The 20,551-nt window shown below is 48.8% G+C and overlaps 1 protein-coding gene across 1 annotated transcript in view; it reads left to right on the top strand.

The window, feature by feature from the left end:
* Nucleotides 1–20,551, top strand: part of EEPD1 (endonuclease/exonuclease/phosphatase family domain containing 1) — a 38,830-nt gene that overhangs the window by 10,730 nt on the left and 7,549 nt on the right. Inside the window, exons 2-3 of the mRNA XM_081800272.1 lie at nt 15,177–15,287; nt 18,750–18,884. Coding sequence (XP_081656398.1) covers nt 15,264–15,287; nt 18,750–18,884 — 159 coding nt within the window. The 5' untranslated portion in view covers nt 15,177–15,263. The remainder of the gene's footprint in view (nt 1–15,176; nt 15,288–18,749; nt 18,885–20,551) is intronic.

Raw genomic sequence — 20,551 nt, 5'->3', positions numbered from 1 at the left:
CCTACTTGTATCTTTTAATCTTAAGTGCTATCTCCTGTACCCAGCATATGGTTGGATATTGTTTTTTACCCAATTTGACAGTCTCTGCCTTTTGATTGGGTTATTTAATCCATTCACATTTAATGTTATTATTGATATGGTTGAGTTTACAGCTCCCATTTTACTTTTTGTTTTCTATACCTGACGTCTTCTTTTGTTCCTTTCTTCCTCTTTCACTGCTTTCTTTTGCATTAAGTGAGTATTTTCTAAGGTAGCATTTTAATTTCCATAATGATTTTTTTCACTCTGCTTTTTGAGTTATTTTCTTCACAGTTGCTCTTGATTTTACTATATAAATCTTAATGTATCAGATTTATACTAACTTCTTTCAGATTTGAACTAACTTAATTCCAATGAGAGATAAACACATTTCTCCTGTACAGCTATATCCTCCCCTTCCCCTTTTTGAGCTGTTGTTATACATGTTACATCTAACTACTATGCTACAGACCCAACTATATGTTATTATACTCATTACTTTATATACTTGTATGTCTTTTGAAGAAGATGATGAGAGAAGAAAGGAGAACAAGTATCTATTTATAGCATGAGCTACATTAACCTTCTTATTTACCATTTCCATTTCACTTCATTTGTTCCTGTGGATTCACATTACCATTTGGCATCAATTTCTTATTGGCATCATTATCTTATATGTATATACAAATGGATGGATGGATGAGTGGGTGGGTGGGTGGGTGGATGGATGAATGGATAGGTGGATGGATACATGGATACATACATACTACATGCATACATACACAGTTGGCAGGCATACAGATAGAATAATCCAGATTGCCATATGAAAATTCATTTACTGCTATGAGTCATGGTCAAAAATATTTGAAAACTGCTGTCCTGCACTATTTGTTGGCTTGGAGGAGGGGAAGAGGCTCGCTCTGGGATTTTTTTCAAGTACTCGAAAGGCTTGCCCTCAGGTATATCCTGAGCACTTTCCCTTCTGACCTTGTTAGTCTCTTTACTCTATGTTGCTTCTCAACAGAGAGAAAACGTGCTCGACTCACTGCATTCCCTTCAAAATTGTTGTGTGTAGCCACCACCTTGTACAAACACTCACATCGCCATGGTGACAGGAGTTACATGCAGCTTCCTGTCTTATTTAGTCCACCCTCAAATGCTTCTGTTATCAGGAAATGCTAAAAATGAGTTGGTGCTGAGAGAACTTTCAATTCACTTTTTTAGAGTAATCTGAGACTTCATGAATGATTCATTCATTCATTTCTTGAGAGCATGACTTTGTACTTAGCAAGTTGTGGGTTGGTTTGTCATTTTAAATGAAACAGAAGGGCAGGCAGGTAAAACTGTTTTGCTCAGTTGCTAAACATTTATGCTTCGTGTTCTCAGTGGGTAAAATTATCCTGATGAGCTGGTCACTAGGGCTTGCTTTGTCAGAATTAATTCAGTGGAGAAATCTATCAAATTGTTAACTACCCATTTAGAATGAGTAAGTCCTACAGCTGATAAAATATTTTTTTATTAACCTTCAGGAGGCATTGAAATGGTAAGCTTGGGCCTTAACAAGATTCCACACTTCTCGGAAAGCATCCAACCTGCTTTCAGAGATTTTGATCTATCTTGGTAGAATTTCAGAAAAGTGTACTGACATCCCTTATGAACACAGTCCAAAACCCTTTTCTAGATCCTAGACCTGGTTTCTCCACATTCTGACTGTGCTGCCCGGCACTCCTTGCCTTGCCCCCAACCTGTCCCACCTAACTCTCGTCCATGAGATGCAGATCCATTTTCTTTTTAAAAGATTTTATTTATTTATTTGAGAGAGAGAATGAGATAGAGAGAGCATGACAGTGGGGAGGGTCAGGGGGAGAAGCAGACTCCCTGCTGAGCGGGGAGCCCGATATGGGACTCCATCCCAGGACTCCAGGATCATGACCTGAGCCGAAGCAGTCGCTTAACCAACTGAGCCACCCAGGCGCCCTCGCAGATCCATTTTCACAGGCAAAATTAATTAGGTTGGAAGAAGACAGCCAGAGAAAACAAAGCAGCTCCCCATATATGAATTATTCTAAAATTACCTGCCCTCCTAGTTATCTGTCAGTGACTTCCTGTACCAGTAGTCAGTCAAGAGATTTATTTAAGTGGCTCTGTAGTCATTCTTGAGACACAGAGCATATTCCTGATGTGTCAGGCCCTCGGTATCCACAGGAATCAGAAGTGCCCAGGCCTAAAGCAAGATCCCCAGCATTTATAAGCCAAAGAGCTGAACTTGGAAGGGAAAGTGACAAGCTCTGGTTTTTGGCCTGAATTTCCAGCATTTGCACCAGCTCCAGAGATGGGGGTAGGAGGAGTGGGCGTAGATTAAAGCCTTCCCCGCTCCTTGATTACAAAATTATGAGACTGTAGTTTTTATTACTGCTAATCTTCCCTCACAGGCAAGACTTGTCTTCCCTTCCTCTCTCCACCTGGCTGAAACCTCTAGTTGAAGAATAAATTGCTACATATTGATTGTTCATTTTATTTCTCATTACCCAGACATCCCTGTTATGCACTTAATCTGTATGGCTATATTTGTGAATAAGAGGGGAAGAAGTAACGAGTATTTTTAGGCATCATTTCAGGATGTGGCAGGGACATTTTTTAATGTTGTTTTTGGTGTTTATTTAGCAACAGCACTTAATTTGCTTTTATTTATGAAAAAAATGCAACGTGTGTGTGTGCACACCGGCACGTCTTCTTCCTGGATAAAGTTCAATCCAGTTGATTGGTATTTATACAATGGCTAGAAAAGTGAGATTTCTAGAAAACTTGAAAGCAGAGGGAAAAATTAAAACATAGAAAAGGGTTACTTGGTCTCCGTAGTTGAATTTTGTTTCCGTCCTTCATTTATAGTGTTAACAGATAACCTTCTAAGATGCAAGTGGATCATATGACTCCTCTCCTTGTTCTTGCTTCAGCAGGAAGCTGAAGGGCATAATGGGGTCACACAGACAAGGATTTGGGTCCTGGCTCAGCCCCTTGCCTTCTGGGCGATCTTAACCCCTCCAGCCCCACATTCCTCATTTCTCCAGCCATGGTGCAGGTCTCATCAAGCCATGTGTGGAAAGAGCAGCGGTAGTGTTTGGCTCGCAGTGAGCTGTTTTGGGTACAACCTATTCACGTGGACGTCTCTTGGTGCCCTGCAGGATGCTGTTCTGGCATCCGTGGCATGGCCCTTGCCCGGTGTGCAACTGGATTTTTGTACCACTTCTCTCTGCCCTGTTTGCCTTTACTCCACCCACTCCCGGTAGTTTGAAAGGAGCTGGAGAGCCTGTCAAGCTAACCTCAGGCAGTTAGGCTATTTTTAAGTGCCTCTGGCCAAAAATGTAGCAGGAGGGGAGGTTGACTAAAAGATAGTTTAGGGATTTGGCATTCCATTTCTCCCATTAGCACAGAAAACTGAGAAGGGATGAGTCTCAGGACATTCTCCAAAATAAGAATGCTATTTCACGATCCACCACCTAGATTTCTTGCTGCCAGAAATTGCCTGGGGGTGACAAATCGCCCATCTCTCCATCCCTTGCTGCCCATGCAGAAAAGAACAATCAAATATATGTGGTTTGCCCTGAAATAGTTTAGGAAATATGAAGGCTTGAAAGTGTAGGATTTGGCATAATGCAAATCAAAATAAAATAAGTCATGAATCAGTAATACTTTCACCCACAGCTTTGAAATCTTTATTTTTATTATTATTGCTGCTAAGGACGGCAGGCTGCATAAACACCATTTAGAATAGCTGAAGGCTGGCGTTTTATAAGAAAAATGGCAACAAGAGCAATTTCCCTGAGGGCCCGTAGGAACTAATTTTGTTTAATGTGACTGTTCCTAAATAACTCTGGCTTCTTCACAGGAACGCACAGGGAAGGGCTGGGAGCCTTGCAGCCTAGACTGAGTCTAAGAGTGAATGAGTTGTCTGTGTTTAGGGACTGAGAAAAATCTATCTCTGGGGCTGAAAAAAAGATGTGGTGTTCTCGTAGGAGGGTAAGGATGGGGAGCTAATGTAAACTGTGGCTTTGTTCTGCTTCTCTTTGGATGATTTTCTTTGGATTTAAGTACCTAAATAATGGTCTCCTACCCTCTTTTCTTGGCTTTTTGTCTTCTCCCATCTTCCTTTTCCGTGTCCCTACCCTTTCTATTGCCATATCTGAAACCTCAGAAGTAAAAATACTCTTATTAATAAATTGTACTGTGGGATGGTTTTGGGGGGTCTAGAGACATTCTTTTCCTGATCTATACCCATCTTACCCATTCTTTGAGCCTGTTCACCTGAAAATATCAAAAAGGGAAGGAGATTCTAGAAGGGAAGAGCTATGGTTGGCTACACCAACATGGCTTGTCTTGTTGTCATCTTACAAGCTTGGGGCAGATGCCTTTTTGCTTATGAGTAAAATGTGGTAACATATATGGATCACATTTCCTATCGAAATTTTGGTTTAGCATTTCATCAGGAAGGACCGAGTGAAACTCTGTGCTGTCAACCCTCGTCGTTGGCATGTTTCTCAGGTGACGTGAAACTGTTAGAATCTGTGGAATGACATCTTCAGAGCAAACCGTGGCATGGCCATCCCAATGTCTCTGCTCCGACGTGGGGTGCTTTGCTCTGCCTGTAAGCTTTCCTACGCTCTCCTAAAATAGCCACAAAATCCTCCAAAACTCATTGCTATTTTCAGACCTGCTTCCACTTAGAATAATTAGTTTCAATCATTACTCACACGTTTAATGCCTAATTTGGGACAAAGTATTTATTTTATTTGCCCTAAAACTGTCTTTTTTGAGCTTCCAAGAGCCTCTATTCCAGGAATTACTGGGTGCCCTGCTCCTCTTCCAGGGGCTCAGTAACCATGTGGTGAGAACAACCGAGTCACCCCAGTCCCGAGGTGGCCTCCCCCCGGGCCAGCACTGACCCCCTGTTCCCTGCCGGGCAGAGGGCTCTGTGACGGCCCTCGCCTGGGCTCACGCCTGGTGTTTGTTGAATGAACAGAGTGGTTCCTCTGCTTTACCTTCAACATCCAATCCATTGTTCCAAGGCACTTTCTTTATTATCAACGTAAAATTCACATCCCATAAAATTAACCATTGCAGAGCTCATTAGAAAGCACATCATCTGGTGCCATTTAGCACATTCACAGTGTCGGGCAACCATCACCTCTCTCTGGTTCCAAGACATTTTCATCATCAAAAAGGAAACCTGGTACCCCATAAGGAGTCACTCCTCCTCCCTTCCCCTGGCCCCTGGCAACCGCCGGTCTGCTTTGTCTCTATGGATTTGCCTATTCTGGGCATTGCATATAAATGGAATCATACAACATGGGGCCTTTTGTGTCTGGCCTTTTCGCTCAGTATAATATTTTCGAGGTTCATCCATGTCAGACAGGGATTAACATGTCATTTCTTGTCGTGGATCACTACCATTGCATTCTATGGATATAGCACAATTTGTGTATCATTCATTGGTTGATGGGCATGTGGGTTGTTTTTATCTTTGGGCTGTTGTGAAGGGTGCTGCTGTGAACATTCCCATCCCAGTATTGGTTGGAGTGCCTATTTTCATTTCTTGGGAGCCAGGTGATGCTTGTTTCGTGATTATCTCTCAGACTTGTCCACTGCTCTCCTTTTAGTCAAACCACCCTCATATTTTACTGCGCTGCCTAACTGATCTGGCCCTTCTCCAGCCTACGCTCTACATGGCAGCTCGGTGGCCCTTTAAAAATGCAGATCTGTGGTTTGTGCCCTTCACCGATTTTAGGATTGCTCATAAGATAAGGAACAAACTCCTTGAAGGGCAGCCAGGGCTCTCCATGGCCAGGCCTCAGACATTCCTTTAAACTCATTTTGCCATTCTGCCGCTCACCATCTATGCAGGAGCCCCATTGACCTTTCTGTCCTACAAACTCTCCATGTCTGTCCCACGACAAGCTCTTTGCATGTGCTGTTCCACTGCCTGGGTTGCTCTCTACTCCTCTTTGCCCACTTAACTCTGTCTCATCCTTGAACATGACCCCACTTAACATCACAGCTTTGTTTAAGGCACCAGAGCGGGGTAGACATCCCACCGTGTTCTGGCTTGGTGGGGACACCTGAGGGTCCTCACAGATAGATGGACCACAGGACAAATTCTCTAAAGAGACATTTTATTAAAAAACAAAGCTAGAGGGAAAAAAAATAAAGGTGAAAGTTGTTTATCTGAAGGTGAAAGAAACTGAACTATTTATGAAGATTCCTATCTCTTATATCAGGGAGTTAAAAAAAGAAAGTGCCACTTCCTCTCTGATTGTACATTCTGGGGGCTTAAGCTTAATGTCTGTAGTCATCCACACTCTAGGCCCTGTGTTGCCGTCTTTATCATAGGTATGTATATTTAAATAAGCAAAGACCTCCTGATTTACTTTCAGAAATGAAGATATCACTGTAAACACTAACTTACTGAGGATTTTTATTTAAACCCATGGATGAAATCACTTTGAGCAGGTGAGGGTAGAATTGGTCTTACAGCAACTTTGTTAGGTGGCTTTAGGATGTTTATAGTGAAACAAAATGAGCCTCCAAAAAGCAGAAATTTCTTTCAACCAGCGAAACATCCAGCACCGTGGGATGGCATGCCACATCACATGTATAATAGCATGTGAGAAGTCCTGTGGAGTGGATTTAGAAGGGTTTGTAAAAGCGTGGCACAGTGGTAAGCAGGAAGAACAGAACACAGAGCCGTGTGTGTCTGTAGGAATAGACAGACGTATTGACGAAATCCGTAGGAAACAACCTACGAGGAAATCCACAAAAGGTTAGCAGTGCTCACTGTGGCATGGTGGCGTTCTGTGGTTCTCTGCTTTACAAGTTCTCCTATAATGAGCTGGTGTTCATTTATATCCCAACATAAGCTTCCATTTAAAGAGGAGGGAAAAAAAACCCCGCCACAAAACCATCACAGTCTTCACTCCCATCTGAGATTAAGAGTCTTCACATCCAAAGACCTTTGGAGAAGAAAAGAACCTTTGGAAGTGGCCCTGAGGGGCGACAGTGAGGACTGATGAGGACAGTGGGGAGGGCAGTGTGAGCGTGGCTCCCTCCCCTCCCAACCTAGCTGCCACCTCCCGGAAATCTCCCCCTCTCTCTGCTTGCCCTTTTACCGTTCCCCCTGCAGAAAAATGTCTCAATTGCCCTCGAAAGGCCTTTCCCCCGCTTTGCTTATTTTTAACCATCTTGTTCAGGAAACACGTGGTAAGTAACTTTTGGGACCACAGAGGAGCAGCTACCAGAACCCGCAGCGTTCTGTTGACAGGAGTGCATGTGGGTGTCCCTTCACTTGACTCTGTAAAAGCAGCTAATGATTAGCTGGTTGTGGAGGCTGAGGAGACGTCTCTTTGTTTGCTCTTTATCCTCCTCAGCATGATAAGAATGTTTAAACAAGGATGAACAGTCACCCAGAATTCCTTTCGGGTCCCCACGGAGAGCGCGTGTTCACGGAGCTGATCTGAAAGTGCCCCCCCCCGCCCCGCCCCGCCCCAGGGATGTAGGGGCTGTAAGGCCATTGCCTCTCTCCACGGATGATGGAGGATGGGGTCTGAGCTTTAGAGCAGGGGCTGCCTTACGAAGCTCTGAGTGCTTGGGGATAAGCTACAGAACGGGCTCGTCGTGCCCGGGGCCTGGTCTCTGCCAGGAGCAAGGCTGCGGTCTGATGCGTGGACCTCTCCAGAACCGCCTTGTCCCCAGGATCCAGGCCACCTGGGGCAGCGATGATGAAACCGCCCGTAGCCCTGCGGGGCTTGGTTGCGGAGAGCCCCAGCTTTGGAATGCCTGTGGTGCCGTGCGCGCATGTGCGTGCGCACGCTCCGTCCCGTGCACCCGACGGCAGGTTCGTGTTTTCTAAGCTTTTTCTCCTCTGTGCGTTTCAGCCTTGGAGCTGGCCGTGCCTGGGTTCACCCCCTGCCCGGCCCGCTTACTGCCGGTGAGGGACCTCGCCGTGTTGCTTTTCCGAGCGCTGGTTTCCTCCCGTGTCACAGGGGAGTATTATTACCTGCCTCACGGGTTATCGTTAGGGTTACATGGGATAATCTGTGAAAAGCACTTAATAAATGTCGGTTCCTTGCCCTCCCCACTCCTTCTCTCTGGCTCTGTTTTTCGTACAGGATTCAGAAGCTGACCTGCCTGTAGATTATTGGTCACCTGTGTTTCTTACTGTGGTTGGATTGAGCCAAACCTAACCTATTAGAATTACTACCTATTAAAACTATGCTCTTACTCCGGGCAGTTTAGCGAGGGGTCTTTGGGTGGGGCCTAGGCCACGTGAAGGGAAGCTGATGCCGTTTTTGGGAGTGGAATCCACTCTCCCTGTTTGCGGGAAAGCCTTTGGGAAGTTCACCCAATGTCCTGCCAACGCAATCAGCTTCTCCGCGGAGTTCATGCAGCGATTATCCCAGAGAAAGAGGGAGAAGGGAGTTTTAGTGTTTGTGAGAATTTTGTATTCCCTCTCCCCTCTTTATGCTGCCTCACCCATCCCTCCTCTGCCTTTCCCTCTTCTCTCAGCCTCTCCTCCCGGAGTTCTAGAATCATACAGTTTTGGAGCTGGAAATACCCTGGGGTGGGGTCATCTCCTCCCATCCCTACACTTTATAGGTGGGGAACCAAGACCCAGGGTCCGGAAGCTCCTCCTCTTCTTCCGGCCCAGGAAGGTGGCCCTCTGAGGAAACTTGCAAAGCCAGGAGGAAACAAGCCCAGTTCTTTCTTTCAATAATGGAAAATGGTAGTTGCTCAGTGAGCCCTCCAGGAGCAGAGAGGATGACCTGTGCTCTCTCCCTCCGCAGACTCGTGGCCCTCTAGGAAAGGAGGTGATGGGCAGTGCTGTAGCTGTATTAGGGGAGGGCCCAGCGCCCTGGAGTCCCCCCCACATCGCTCTCTGTTCCACGTTGCACCTGGATACATACCTGTGTTTGCCCTGACCTAAGACAGGGGCTTCATTCTTCTATGATGGTCCTGGCTCTGTGGGAACATAGGGTATAAGCCAGTGAGCAAACTTTTTCTCTTCTGGACAGATTGAGACAGAAGGAGGGTGTAAAGACTTTTCACTTTTGCTTTATGTCCATCTTACACGCTGTGTGTGAGCCCCAGCTCTGCAGAGAGGTGTGCCAGGGGCCGCCCTCAGACCTCTGAGAACCGTGAAGGCACTTAGAACCTAGGACAACCAAGCAACAGAACTGAGGACACAGCTGCCCCATAGGCCTTCAAAATATCAACATCTTAAGGTCTAAATATCCCAGGAAAACTTTGTAATAGACTTGTTATACTTAGAAGGCCAAACATGGTTAATATTTAGCTGACAGGTATAATTTGCTTTTGCATTGGTGTTTTCTCTTAGAGTACACTGACATTTTTTAATGGCCTTCACCAATCTCTGGTTTCACTCTAAATGTGATCCTTCACCGATACCCTGTAGATGTACGGGCTTCTGTTATTGTCTGTAACATTTCCGCCCTTGAAGATCCTGACAAATGATAAGCCCTGCTTACTGTGAACATTACAAAAAATGTTGTGTCTGTCATTTGCTCCGGTTTCTATAGTATTCAAATGAAAGTTCAGTCTCTTGACCTCGCACAGTCTAAAACAGGGACATCTTTATTGGATGATGGCAATTTACCTTTTTAAAGGAGAGCTTACCTGTGTTGCTTTATCCATCATTTACTGTGTTTTTAATGGCCACCGCTGAGTGTGCAGGGAAACTGAGTGGTTCACATGTGGAAAACTCATTGTCAAGGAGAAGTCACCTCCACACTCTGAAAAGCAAGCAAAACAAGCAACTCAAAGCAAAGCAAGTTTATCTGGAAATTGGACCCAGAGGCTTCTGAGTGAAAACACCCTTCTCCCACCATCCAGGAAGCAGGATCAGGGTGGCCGTTTGGAGTTGGCTTTTGAAATGCCTGCCAGTACCCTTGATACTCTGTCTCCAGCTAACTGTGCGGTCACCTCTACAACACATCTTTATGCCTAGCTCCCAGAACCCCGAGATTCGTTCTAACATAACTGGACAGGGACAAGGAAGGGACCCCTGAACTTGGCGGAATGCCTTTCCTATTTATGTTTCTCACTCAGGACCAGATGCATAAGGAATAGCCATTTCAGGAATGGGGAAGAATAGAAAGAAAGAAAAAAGAAGTCCAAAGGTCCACAAACAAAACACAATTGGTCTCAAGTCTTGGAACCCTCCTGTCACTGCAGAGATAAGCAGAGTGAGCTGACCGAGGGCAGACCCAAGATGAGGCACGTCTCAAACAGAGCCAAAGGACTCTTTTCCTTTAGGACTTGACATGGCTAAATGCCAGCACCTTGGGCACCTTGTAGATTGGAGTTAACATGTCTGACTCTGAGGCCCCCTCTTGCCAAGCCAAAGAGTAGGGTGGATGTGGTGTTGATGATCAAGTGTTCTGCCATCTCAACCAGCTTGTTGTGGGGCCAGTGCTAAAGAATGATATCACCCCTGTTTGGTCTGAGGCTAGAGAAACAAGTCCAGCCTGTGGTCGTTCTTGTGACCTATCCCGGGAGAGAGAAGCCATCCTCGGGATCCTCAGGAGCCATCCCTTTGATTCATTCATTCAGCCAGTACCCGCTGCATGTCTCCCATGCACCATGCTGCGGGCCGGCTCCCTTCATGTTATCTCCCAGGATTATCTGAGAAGAGCCACAGTCAGATGCTTTCACAGTGTGGGATGACAGCCGAGATGGTACGTTTGTTTTGAAGAGTCAAAACCGTCCTTCTAGACCACAGGTATGAAGAATATGAAGGCCGAGTTCAAAATCAGCGATTGTCGAGCCTTGTCTGAGCTTCTCAAACTTTAAAATTGCTTGGGAGATCTCGTGAGTAGTGCCCAGATTGGCCCTAACCTCAGAGATTCCGAGTTGGCAAAGGATGAGGTTCACAAATCTGTGGTTTTAAAAACAAGAACCAGCGTGATTTTGATGGAGGCAGGGGATGGGCTGACCCCGGGATTTTAGAAACACATTTGTGAGGGGTAGTTTCGGGTTGTGCAGGTCAGTTACCTCGGAGACTTCTTCCCCATCATACACATCTTCCCATTTCCACCCTTTTCTGGCCTGCTGAGCCTCTTTTACTTAGGAGAATATTATTGCTGCCTTCTGCTCTGTGGGCGAAGCAGAAGATTTGAGAACCAACTGTTGTACATAAAACAATTTTAGGCAGAGTTCAGATTGAGGGCTCTCAGAGGATGCTTTTGTTTCCTGGGACATTTTTAGGAGAAAGGATGTTAAGGCTTCAGTAAGACGGCTGGCCTCCGCTGGGCACCTGCCGTGCTCCGGCTAGTTCACCTGTCCAGCCGGGAGGTAGAGTAGCAGGAGGTAGACCTCGGTTCAGACCGTCCCCTCATACTCACCCACTGTGTAATCTTGAATCTAAACTCACATAAACTAACGTTTCTATGCTGCCCTTCACTCAGGAGTTAACTGGTAGGCTGTCTGGCTCGTGGGGGCTGGTTGGGGGGGCTAATAGGGATGAGGTATACAAAATAGGAAGGCTCTGAGCAGGCTTCTCACACTTGCCAAACTTGTAAATCACTGTGGGATCTTGTGAAAATGCCTATTTCAGTGCAGGGGGTCTGAGGTGAGCCTGAGACTTTGCATTTCTAACAGACTCCCAGCTGAGGTCAACGCTGCCTGTCCATGGACCATGCTCTAAGTAGCAAGAATCTTTTTTTTAATTTCTCTCTTTTTTTTCCTCTGAGTACAAGAATCTCAGAGGTGCTCCTCGGGTTTACTATGAACTGGTAGTGCCGTCAACTAAAGTTAACAAACTGGCAATTCTTTTTTTAGCCCTAGGAATGGAAGACAGTCCTACCCCTTACCTACTGCCGATCATGCAGATGGGCAGAGAATGCTTCTAGCCATGAACAATTTTTTCCTGGTCCCTTCAACTATTACTTGTGTCCAATAACATAATAACTACTGAAAGAGAGGGCATAGAGGGGGATCATCTAACTCTGTGGGCTGAGAGAGGTTATCAAGAGCAAGGCTTCAGATGTACAAAGTATAGGTGGCCCTTAAGGTTCAGGAATTACGGTTCCTTAAATCTCTTTAAGAGTTTACCTGTAAAAGAAAGGCTTTTAGGTAGAAAACGAAAGGAGAAGGTCTTTCCTCCATCCAATAACACCAGCTTTAAACTGTGTGAGAGTCATCTGGAGAGGCTGTTACAATGCAGATTACCTGGCCCCAGCCCAGAGTTTCTAATTCAGTCGGTTGGGGTGGGGCCGAGAATTTGCGTGTTTAATGCATTCCTAGCTGATCCAGATGATCATACGTTGAGTAGCAGACTTGAGGCCCCCAAGGCCGTCATCTCGGAGAGTGGTAAGCATGGAGCACAGTGTCAACCACGTCTTCCCTTTCTAACGCTTCCCATCAAAGGGGCATTGCCAGGAGTGCGAAATGTTTAAGCTGGGCTGGTGTTCGCAGTGTGAACGGGAGCTCCACCTGTCTTCAGGTATCTGAAGGCCCTGTGAGGGTTAGGAAAGATGAGATTTGTGGCGCCTACATGTAGCTCTTCCCAGCACGGTGGGGTCCCCCAAGGACTGGGGCTAATAGAGCCCCTCCCCGCAGTGTGCTTCCTGGGAGATTCGGGGGAGCATCCAGGTGCAGGACTCCCTGTGTGGAGAAGAGCGAAGCACCGGATGGGCATTAGGAGCTGCTCTCCTTTTTAATGATTCCCAGACTCAGCTCTAATGATCACTCAGCAAGCAAATGATTCCCCAGCAGGAAATTGGACCCTTTGTGGAGTACATTTCCTCGCTGGATCCCTAAAGTTATCGTCAATACATTCTGGCTGCATTTTCCAAAGTGCTTCATTTCCCATCCAAGTATGGCTTCCAGCCAGGACCATCTGGCCAAGGGGACCCATCTGGGGTGAAGGCCCCATTAGGAACAGCACTGTCCACAGCCACTCAGCCCCAGTCAAAGCCCCGATGACAAAATCCCAAAGAGAACACTTCTCAGGCAAACTCAAAGTCAGGTTCAAATTGAGGCAATTATTTAGATAAGGAGCTGCAATAAGTGGTTGTCATACACACGGATTTGAGGAGTGCCGGCCTCCGTGGAGTTCCCTGGTTCACCAGCAGATGCTCAGAGAGGGTCCCTAGGCGCTATGCTCTGTGCCAGGTGAGCTTTATAAAGGGGACTTGGGAACAGTCCCTGCTCTTATGTTGTCTGCGGTCAGGAAAAGGCAGACACTTAATTATGTACCTGTCAAAGCAGAACCCCCAGAACAGCACGTATCTAAAGTAGACCTCCTGTCATCCACCCTCCCTTGCCCAGGGAGGGATGCCTCCTCTTCCCTCTTATGGCATAAGCTGTGTGAGGGCACTCCCAGGAGCAGCTCTGTGCCGCAGGGCTGTCCCTGCGGGGGGCTGATGGCTGACAGCTGCTTGCCCCCTTCCCCTTCCCTCCTCGTGCCTCAGGCATGGGCAGCAGATGCTTCTGAGGGTCTGCGCAGCCACAGAGGCTCCCCCACCTTGGTGGGCATCAGAATCACCTGGAGGGCTTGTTAAAAACAGATTGCTGGGGGGCGCCTGGGTGGCTCAGTTGGTTAAGTGACTGCCTTCGGCTCAGGTCATGGTCCCGGAGTCCTGGGATCGAGTCCCACATCGGGCTCCCGGCTCAGCGGGGAGTCTGCTTCTCCCTCCGACCCTCTCCCCTCTCATGCTGTTTCTCCATAAAATCTTTAAAAAAAAAAAAAAAAGATTGCTGGGCCTCACTCGTGGTTCTGATCCTGTAGGTCTAGGATGGGGCCAGAGGATTTCTAGCAAGTTCCCAGGTAAGGCTGACACTCGTGGGCCCCGAGTGTCACGGGGAACCACAGGGGTAGCGCGTGAGCATGGCCATCACGACTTACCCAGGGACAGATGGACGGGGATTGAATGACCGAGTGGCAGGAGAACGTCACAGCTCTGCCGGTGACCCAGGCGAGAGAAGATGGGGCTCTGAAACACGATGCAAAGGATGGAAATGCTAGGAGCTGAGATGGGAATGGGGGTGGGGGAGGGGAATGGACCTGCTGGGTTTGTGGTTCGTGGAGACCGTCAGGTGGAAATGTGAAGAGGGTTCTCAGAATACTGTTCAAACCTCAGGAGAGAAATCTGAGCTGTAGGCACAGATTCGGGGGCCTGTGGGACAGAGGTGTAAGCTGAAGCTGAGGAGCTAAGTAAGACTAGTTAAGGGCAGCTCACTGAAGAGAGAGTGGTGAGGTGCCCAGAGGAAGCCAGAACACCTGGAGGGCCGGGCAGAGAGGGAGGGGAGTGGCATGGCTCCCAGGTGCAGGAAGCAAAGGGACAGACAGACGGTGTCACCAGGAAGGGGCAGAACCAAATGTGGGAGCATCTCAAAAACTCAACCAAAGCATGACCCATTCTGGGGACCATCCTCCAGAGTCTGGGTGGTGTTTGAGGAGTGAGTTGGAGGAACTGAGCCACATATTTTGAAGCACATGGTTTTTTAACTCTTCATTGCCTTGGCCTGAACAGTTTTCTTTTGCCTTGGTGACCCAGTGGCTTCATGGAACACGCATAAGCAAAACGAAGCAGGCCCTGCCCACACACGTGGGGCGCAGTAACCATCCATGGCCGGACGGCTTCCTTCTCCAAAGAGCATCAAAGTGAACAGTGCGGTAGTTGAGGGTGAAGCTGGGGGTCCATATTGCCACCTTTAAGCTAGGCTCCAGGGAGAAAAGATACCATGAATTCCTCTTCCTTCCTCCCCATTTGATACCCATCTGGACCACCCCCTCCCCCCGCTCCCCAGGACCTTGAAACCACTGGTTTTACAAGGATAAGAAGGATTCCGACAACTCATTTTGAGCTATTTGTACTAGAGTGCTACAAAAAGAATTGATTTCTATTAACTGAGAGCCCCCCCACCCCGGGGTGATAATTGTGTGTTTTATGGATAGTTTGCTTTTTAATTTGTGGGACTTTTGAGTTCTCTGGGTCTTCACAAACCCTAAGAACACAGAGAAAGTCCGACAAGTCTCTGAAAATGGCCGATGAGTCCGGTTCAGGCACTTCTTGGCCCCTCCGGCTGCCACTGGCCGCAGGTGCTTTAGGCAGGAACACACAGCGACTTGTGCTCTGTCTTTGCAGTTCTGTACGGAGCTAAACCAGCCTATCCTGCCCAACATCCGCAAGTGGAAGGGGCCCCGGGGATGCTGGAAGGCCGTTGTTGCTGAGATGCCCTCCACTCAGCTCCAGAAGGTACCCTCCATGTGCAAAACCTGGATTTTATCTGCATCTTATTGCAACCTCCTTTTTCCCTAATCACAGGCATTTACAAATTTACTTTGCCAACATCCTTGATGCAATTCTGTGTTTCTGCACATTTCTTAGCTCCTTGCCATTCATTTCAAAATGCCCTGGTTCCTGTTTCACGTTTAGCTCGGGAATGGACCGCTGCCCAGACGGAAATGGGAGTTTAGGGTGTTGGGAGGAGAGGAGAAATCCTGTCTGGAGCCAAGGCTGCAAATGGGGTATTTCTGTCCTTTGTCTTCTTAATCCCGTCTCCACAGTTCCATCCTCTGCCAAGTTTGTGGAGAGCCCATTGTTCATTGACTGAAAACTTCAGATTTGCTTAATTCATACACGAAGCATTGGCTTTCAGTGGTAGAGATTGTGCGCATGGAAATGTTCTGTGGACATTTTGAACAGATTTTCGTTTTGAATGTTCTTTCGTTGGTATATACCCTGTGGCTGTGGGCAAATTGCTGAAGGGGTACGTTTCACTCTTACAGATCTATTCACGACTGATTTTTATTCACTTCGAATGCTGGATATTAGTGGGGTTTTAGATTTTAAAATAGACTTCCAATAGTTCATCATGAGTCCAACTGTCATTACATGGTTTTTCTATAAATGCACATGCTGTATTTTTTTCTCTAGTGTACCTAACACGTTTATAAACGGGAATAGTGTTTATGTGAGTGATAGTGAGATGTGAGGCTTTTAAATTATAAATATATACTGGATTAAAAGTATCCAGTCATTTATGGACAATAAGCTCTCTTTTTAAAGCTACTGCTTAAAAATGTGATGTAAATCTGATTTCTCTGGGTTTTATGTTCTGGAGTGTAAACGGTTACTATAGGTGACAGCCAATGTCCATTTCCCCACAGGCTGGAAATTTAGCCAGATTGGGACATACCTAGTCTTCACCTCTGTAGCCCATGGCTGTCCCTTCTCAGTCCATACAGAAATAATACCACCTCGCCTTCTTTAAAAAAAAAAAAGCACTTTATACATACGTAGGTTCACTAGGCTCTCGTAGTCTATTTAACACTGTTTATCCACTGAGAAATCATCAGAAAGGTTACCACGTGCCAGACCCTGTGCCACATGCAGATACACATCTGTGAGAAAAACAGACCCAGGAACCCAGCCCTGCCTTGTTCTTAGTCCTTGCAAGCCCAGGGCAAGAATCTATCCCGAGCTGATGGAGCCCCTCCCTCGGGAGCTCACAGCCTGTTGGAGGCACGAGGCAGGAACCCCTACTCCAGGTTGGGGTGGCAAGGCCGTTGGAAGATAGTGTGCAGTTGCAGGGAGACCCAAGTTCAAGCCACTTCAACTTTTCAGCCTCAGTTCCTTCATCTCTAAAATGGGAGCACTCTCCCCTTCCTTCAGTCAATCACTGGGTTGCTGTAGGATTTACAAAGATCACGTGCACTGACCTGCCCCATTAACCGAACACAGACCAGGGCCCGCATGAGGCGGCAGGCTGGCCAGGCTGTGCCGACTGGAAGTCCATATACCTGTCTCAGGCTGCAGTTGGCTCATCACACCCTTGTTGCCATGGAGGCTGGTGGGCCTCGTGTGGACAAATCTCCCGGGCTCTCAAAAGATGTAAATACCTAGATTTTAATGTGAAATTTCCTGACTTTTAAATATGGACACATAAGCTAAAGTGCTTTTAAATGCTGTTTAGCAAATTGTGTCTGTGAGTCACACACGTCCCATCTCTTCCCTGGACAACTGTGGGCAAGTGGCAGCCTCTGCTCAGGTCTCCAGTCCTCGCCCCACAGCCAGAGGGGCGTCTGTAGATGAGAAAACCGAGCTCTGTATGACAAAACGACTTGCCCGTCCTCTAGCGGCCCCACGGTGGGGTCAGGCCCGAGCCCAGGTGGCGCTCTGGCACTAACACCCGGATCTCCGGCTGCCCCGCGTGGAGGTGGGACAGTTCTTCCAGAGCCAGGGGCCGCCTGGGTCCGGGGGATCGGGAGAGGCTCCCAGATGCGCCCGGTGCTGCTGGGCACACCGGTGAGCAGGTGCGAAGGGCAGCCTGAACAGGCAGGTGCCTACCTAGGGGGCCCCTTGGGCAGTGGCTAGTGCGCACTGGGGAGCCACGGAAGGTTTTTAAGCAGAGCTGACCACCTGCACGGTACACCAGGAAGGTTACTCTGGCACCTCTGCTTGAGAAACAATAAATGGGAAGATGACCCTCCAAAGTGGAAAGGGCAAATCCCACTTCCGTCACTTGATTCCCGAGGAAACACATTTAGAAAAATGGAGGGCTCTGTGATCCCACGGCAGAGTGACACAGGTGGCCCTGAGATCCAGGTCTTCCAGGTCTTAAATTGGGGCTCTCTCCAGGGGTGGGCAGGCCTGTGATTATAAATCTCAAAGTGCACAGCATGCAGAACACGGTTCCCTGTTCATTCCTTCCCTCCTCCTCACCACGAGTTGGTCTAGTGGAGGTGCTGAGCCCAGCAAGGCGTGGGGCTGGGACCTGTGCGGATGCTGGGACTCAGCACAGGCCACTTAGGTTGCGCAGAGTCCCTTCCTCTCCTTTAGCAATATGTGTTGCTGGCCCCTCCAGCGATGCCTACAGATCCTACTGCTGATCCCCGGCAGCGGAGCCTCCAGATGCTGGGATAGAGTGGGGAGAGGAAGCTTTTCCTCTTTCCAGAAGGGACAGCAGCGAGAAGCAGGCAGATTCAGAGTGGCCCATCTGCAGCCAGAGCTGGCAGAGGTTAGCACCAGACCTCAGGACACTTCTGCCACCACCCACTGGCCCTCACAGGCCCCTGTCCCCGGGCTGGAGGCCCCTCTGTGGGCCCTGTCCACCTGCAGAGTGCCCTTGACTGGCTCTAAACAGTGGGGACTGTCAGCACTGACCTCCATCCATCCAGCAAATATATATGGAGGATTCACTAGGCACTAGATACTGGTGGTTGTAAGCTACAACTAACCAGTAAGCAAAGCCAGCCCTTTGCAGTCTTCTGTTTGATTCTCAACATCGCTGTTTACCAGCTGTGGGATTCGAGGGAAGTTACTTAACCTCTCTGAGCAGCTGAGTCCCTGCCTGGTGGACATGGCTGTGAGTGTCTATCTCATGGGATGTGATGATTAAAAAGATAACTCTGTGCTTAGTCGGGGCTTCCCCTCACTTCACTCCCCAGAAGATAAGAGCCCAAGCACCCTAGCTGCGCCTAAAACCCTGAAATCGGCAACATGGGAAATTTGGGGCGGGAGGCAAGGAGGAACACACGGTGGCTTTTGGGGTATGCTTGTGTTTCAGAAACAGGCCCTGTGCATGTGATCTCAGGACCCAGTGCAGAGTCCCCCTTGTCTCTTCCTGGCTTCTCCTGCCTCTTCCCACCAGCTTGGGGCTGAGCCCTGCCACAAAACAGACTGGTCTCCAAACTGATGCCTCCTCCTCTCCTGCAGGGGGCCGGGTTCTCTGGATTCCTGTGGGATGCTGCGGCCGGGGTAGAGCTGAGAGACGCCACCTCGCAGGAAAATTCGCCTGGTAATGGGCACGGGAAGCCGATGGGGCCCAGCCTGTACCTTGCGCGGTTCAAGGTACTGTTGTGTTGCTGTGAAGGTCTACTTCTAAAATGGGGTCGGGGTGGGGGGGAGTCCCTTTCTGAACTGTGATCCAGAGCAGCCTCATCTACTCTCTCCCAGGGTCAGGTCAGCATGTACTCTCGGGGTTCCCTTGACTGATGAACCTGTCCAGGGCAGGAATGAGGAGGATTCTGGGGGACTCTAGTTCTGATGACTCTGGCGTCTGGGCAGGAAGGAGAGCAGATGGCTGGTTCCCAAACCTAACACACATCAGAATTACCTGGGGAGATTTTCTTAAAATCAGGGATTCCTGGGTTTCACCCCAAACACACGGAATTTCTGGGCTAGGGCCCAGGACTGCCCATTTTTCAAAGACCCCTTTAGGGCCTCTTCATCCCTCTGACATTTGGAAATCACTGGACTAGAGGACAGCAGAGCTTGTCTGGAGACCCCCTTCTCCTTACGAGGGCGAAGGGGCTGACCCTCAAGGGGCCATTGGGTTCAGAGGGGATTCAAGAGGAGCTTCTGGGCTGTGGGGTCAGGGCAACCCCACCCCTGACCTCTCCAGATGAGCCCTCCCTTGGCTGTCCCTGGGGAGTGTTCTGAACAGCGAACACTCAGAAGCTAGGCACAAGGAGGAAAGAAGCCAGCAGCCACCGGATCACCCAGGCGGCACTCAATTGACCTGATCCCCCTGGCACTTAACTGTGAAATCACAGGGCGGGCAGGGGTGGGCCCTTGTCGCAGAGCCTAGCAAGCCACCTGCTGGGTGTTTGAGGACCACCCTTCTGTGTGCTCCAGAGCAGTTCGGGAGCCTGAGAGTTACCTCAAGCCACAGCATGGTCTCTGGCGGCCCCTGGCTGGGGCAGCCCCTGTTTTTGGGAGCTGTGTTGGCTCTGGTTAGAGTCTAGCCCAAGCTTGTGCCCCTAGGCTGCAAAGTTGCTGAGGTTCTGTGTGCGTGCCCACACCTAGGGGTGTCTGCAGGTTGTGCTTAGGAGACTGATGTGTAAAATCAGCCAGTTATCCTCTTTAGATCCTCCTAACACCACACTGGGTGGTGATGCTTGCTCTGACCTGACGAGGCCATAGCCAGACCAACCAGTGTCTCTCACAGGCTGGCTGTTTTTAGTGGCCAATGAGAAAATGCTACGTCTCATCAGTTGTTGGCCCAGATCCTTTAAAGGGCCTAGACAGGAGTTCAGCCTCCTATCCTTCACGTCCCATTCTAGGCTGGCATTTGGTATGGTATGGAGATGGGGCTTGTCTCCAGCACCACCCCCCCGCCCCCTCCCGCCCCCCGGCCGAGTTTCCCTGCCTGTGGCCTCACAGGGGTTCCTCTGTGGTCAGAGCCAGGGCTGCAGAGAGCTCTCCAGGCTGGGTGGTGGTGGGCAAACTGGGGTCACATGTGTAAGATGAAACTGGCAGCCTCCACTTCCTGGGGGCTCCGCCTGCACCCCCTTCCTCCTTGGCAGTGTTTAGTGTTTGTTACCATGACAAACAGAAGGGCAGGATTGCCAAACCCCGAGCAGCTGAGCAATGCTGCCCTGCTCACAGCAGCTCTGACTGCATGTTCCCATGTTCCTGTACCTGCCCACGCGGCACACACCCTGTGGGGGGGCACCTGCCCGCCGAGGCGCGCACCCTGGGCGGTGGGTGGGGGGCACCTGCCCGCCGAGGCGCGC

Source organism: Leptonychotes weddellii, chromosome 12 (genome assembly GCF_054177405.1).
Source record: "Leptonychotes weddellii isolate Sample4059 chromosome 12, ASM5417740v2, whole genome shotgun sequence".
Classification (NCBI taxonomy): Eukaryota; Metazoa; Chordata; class Mammalia; order Carnivora; family Phocidae; genus Leptonychotes; species Leptonychotes weddellii.
Note: the sequence above shows the minus strand (reverse complement) of the source record. Positions and strands in the feature narration are given on the sequence as shown.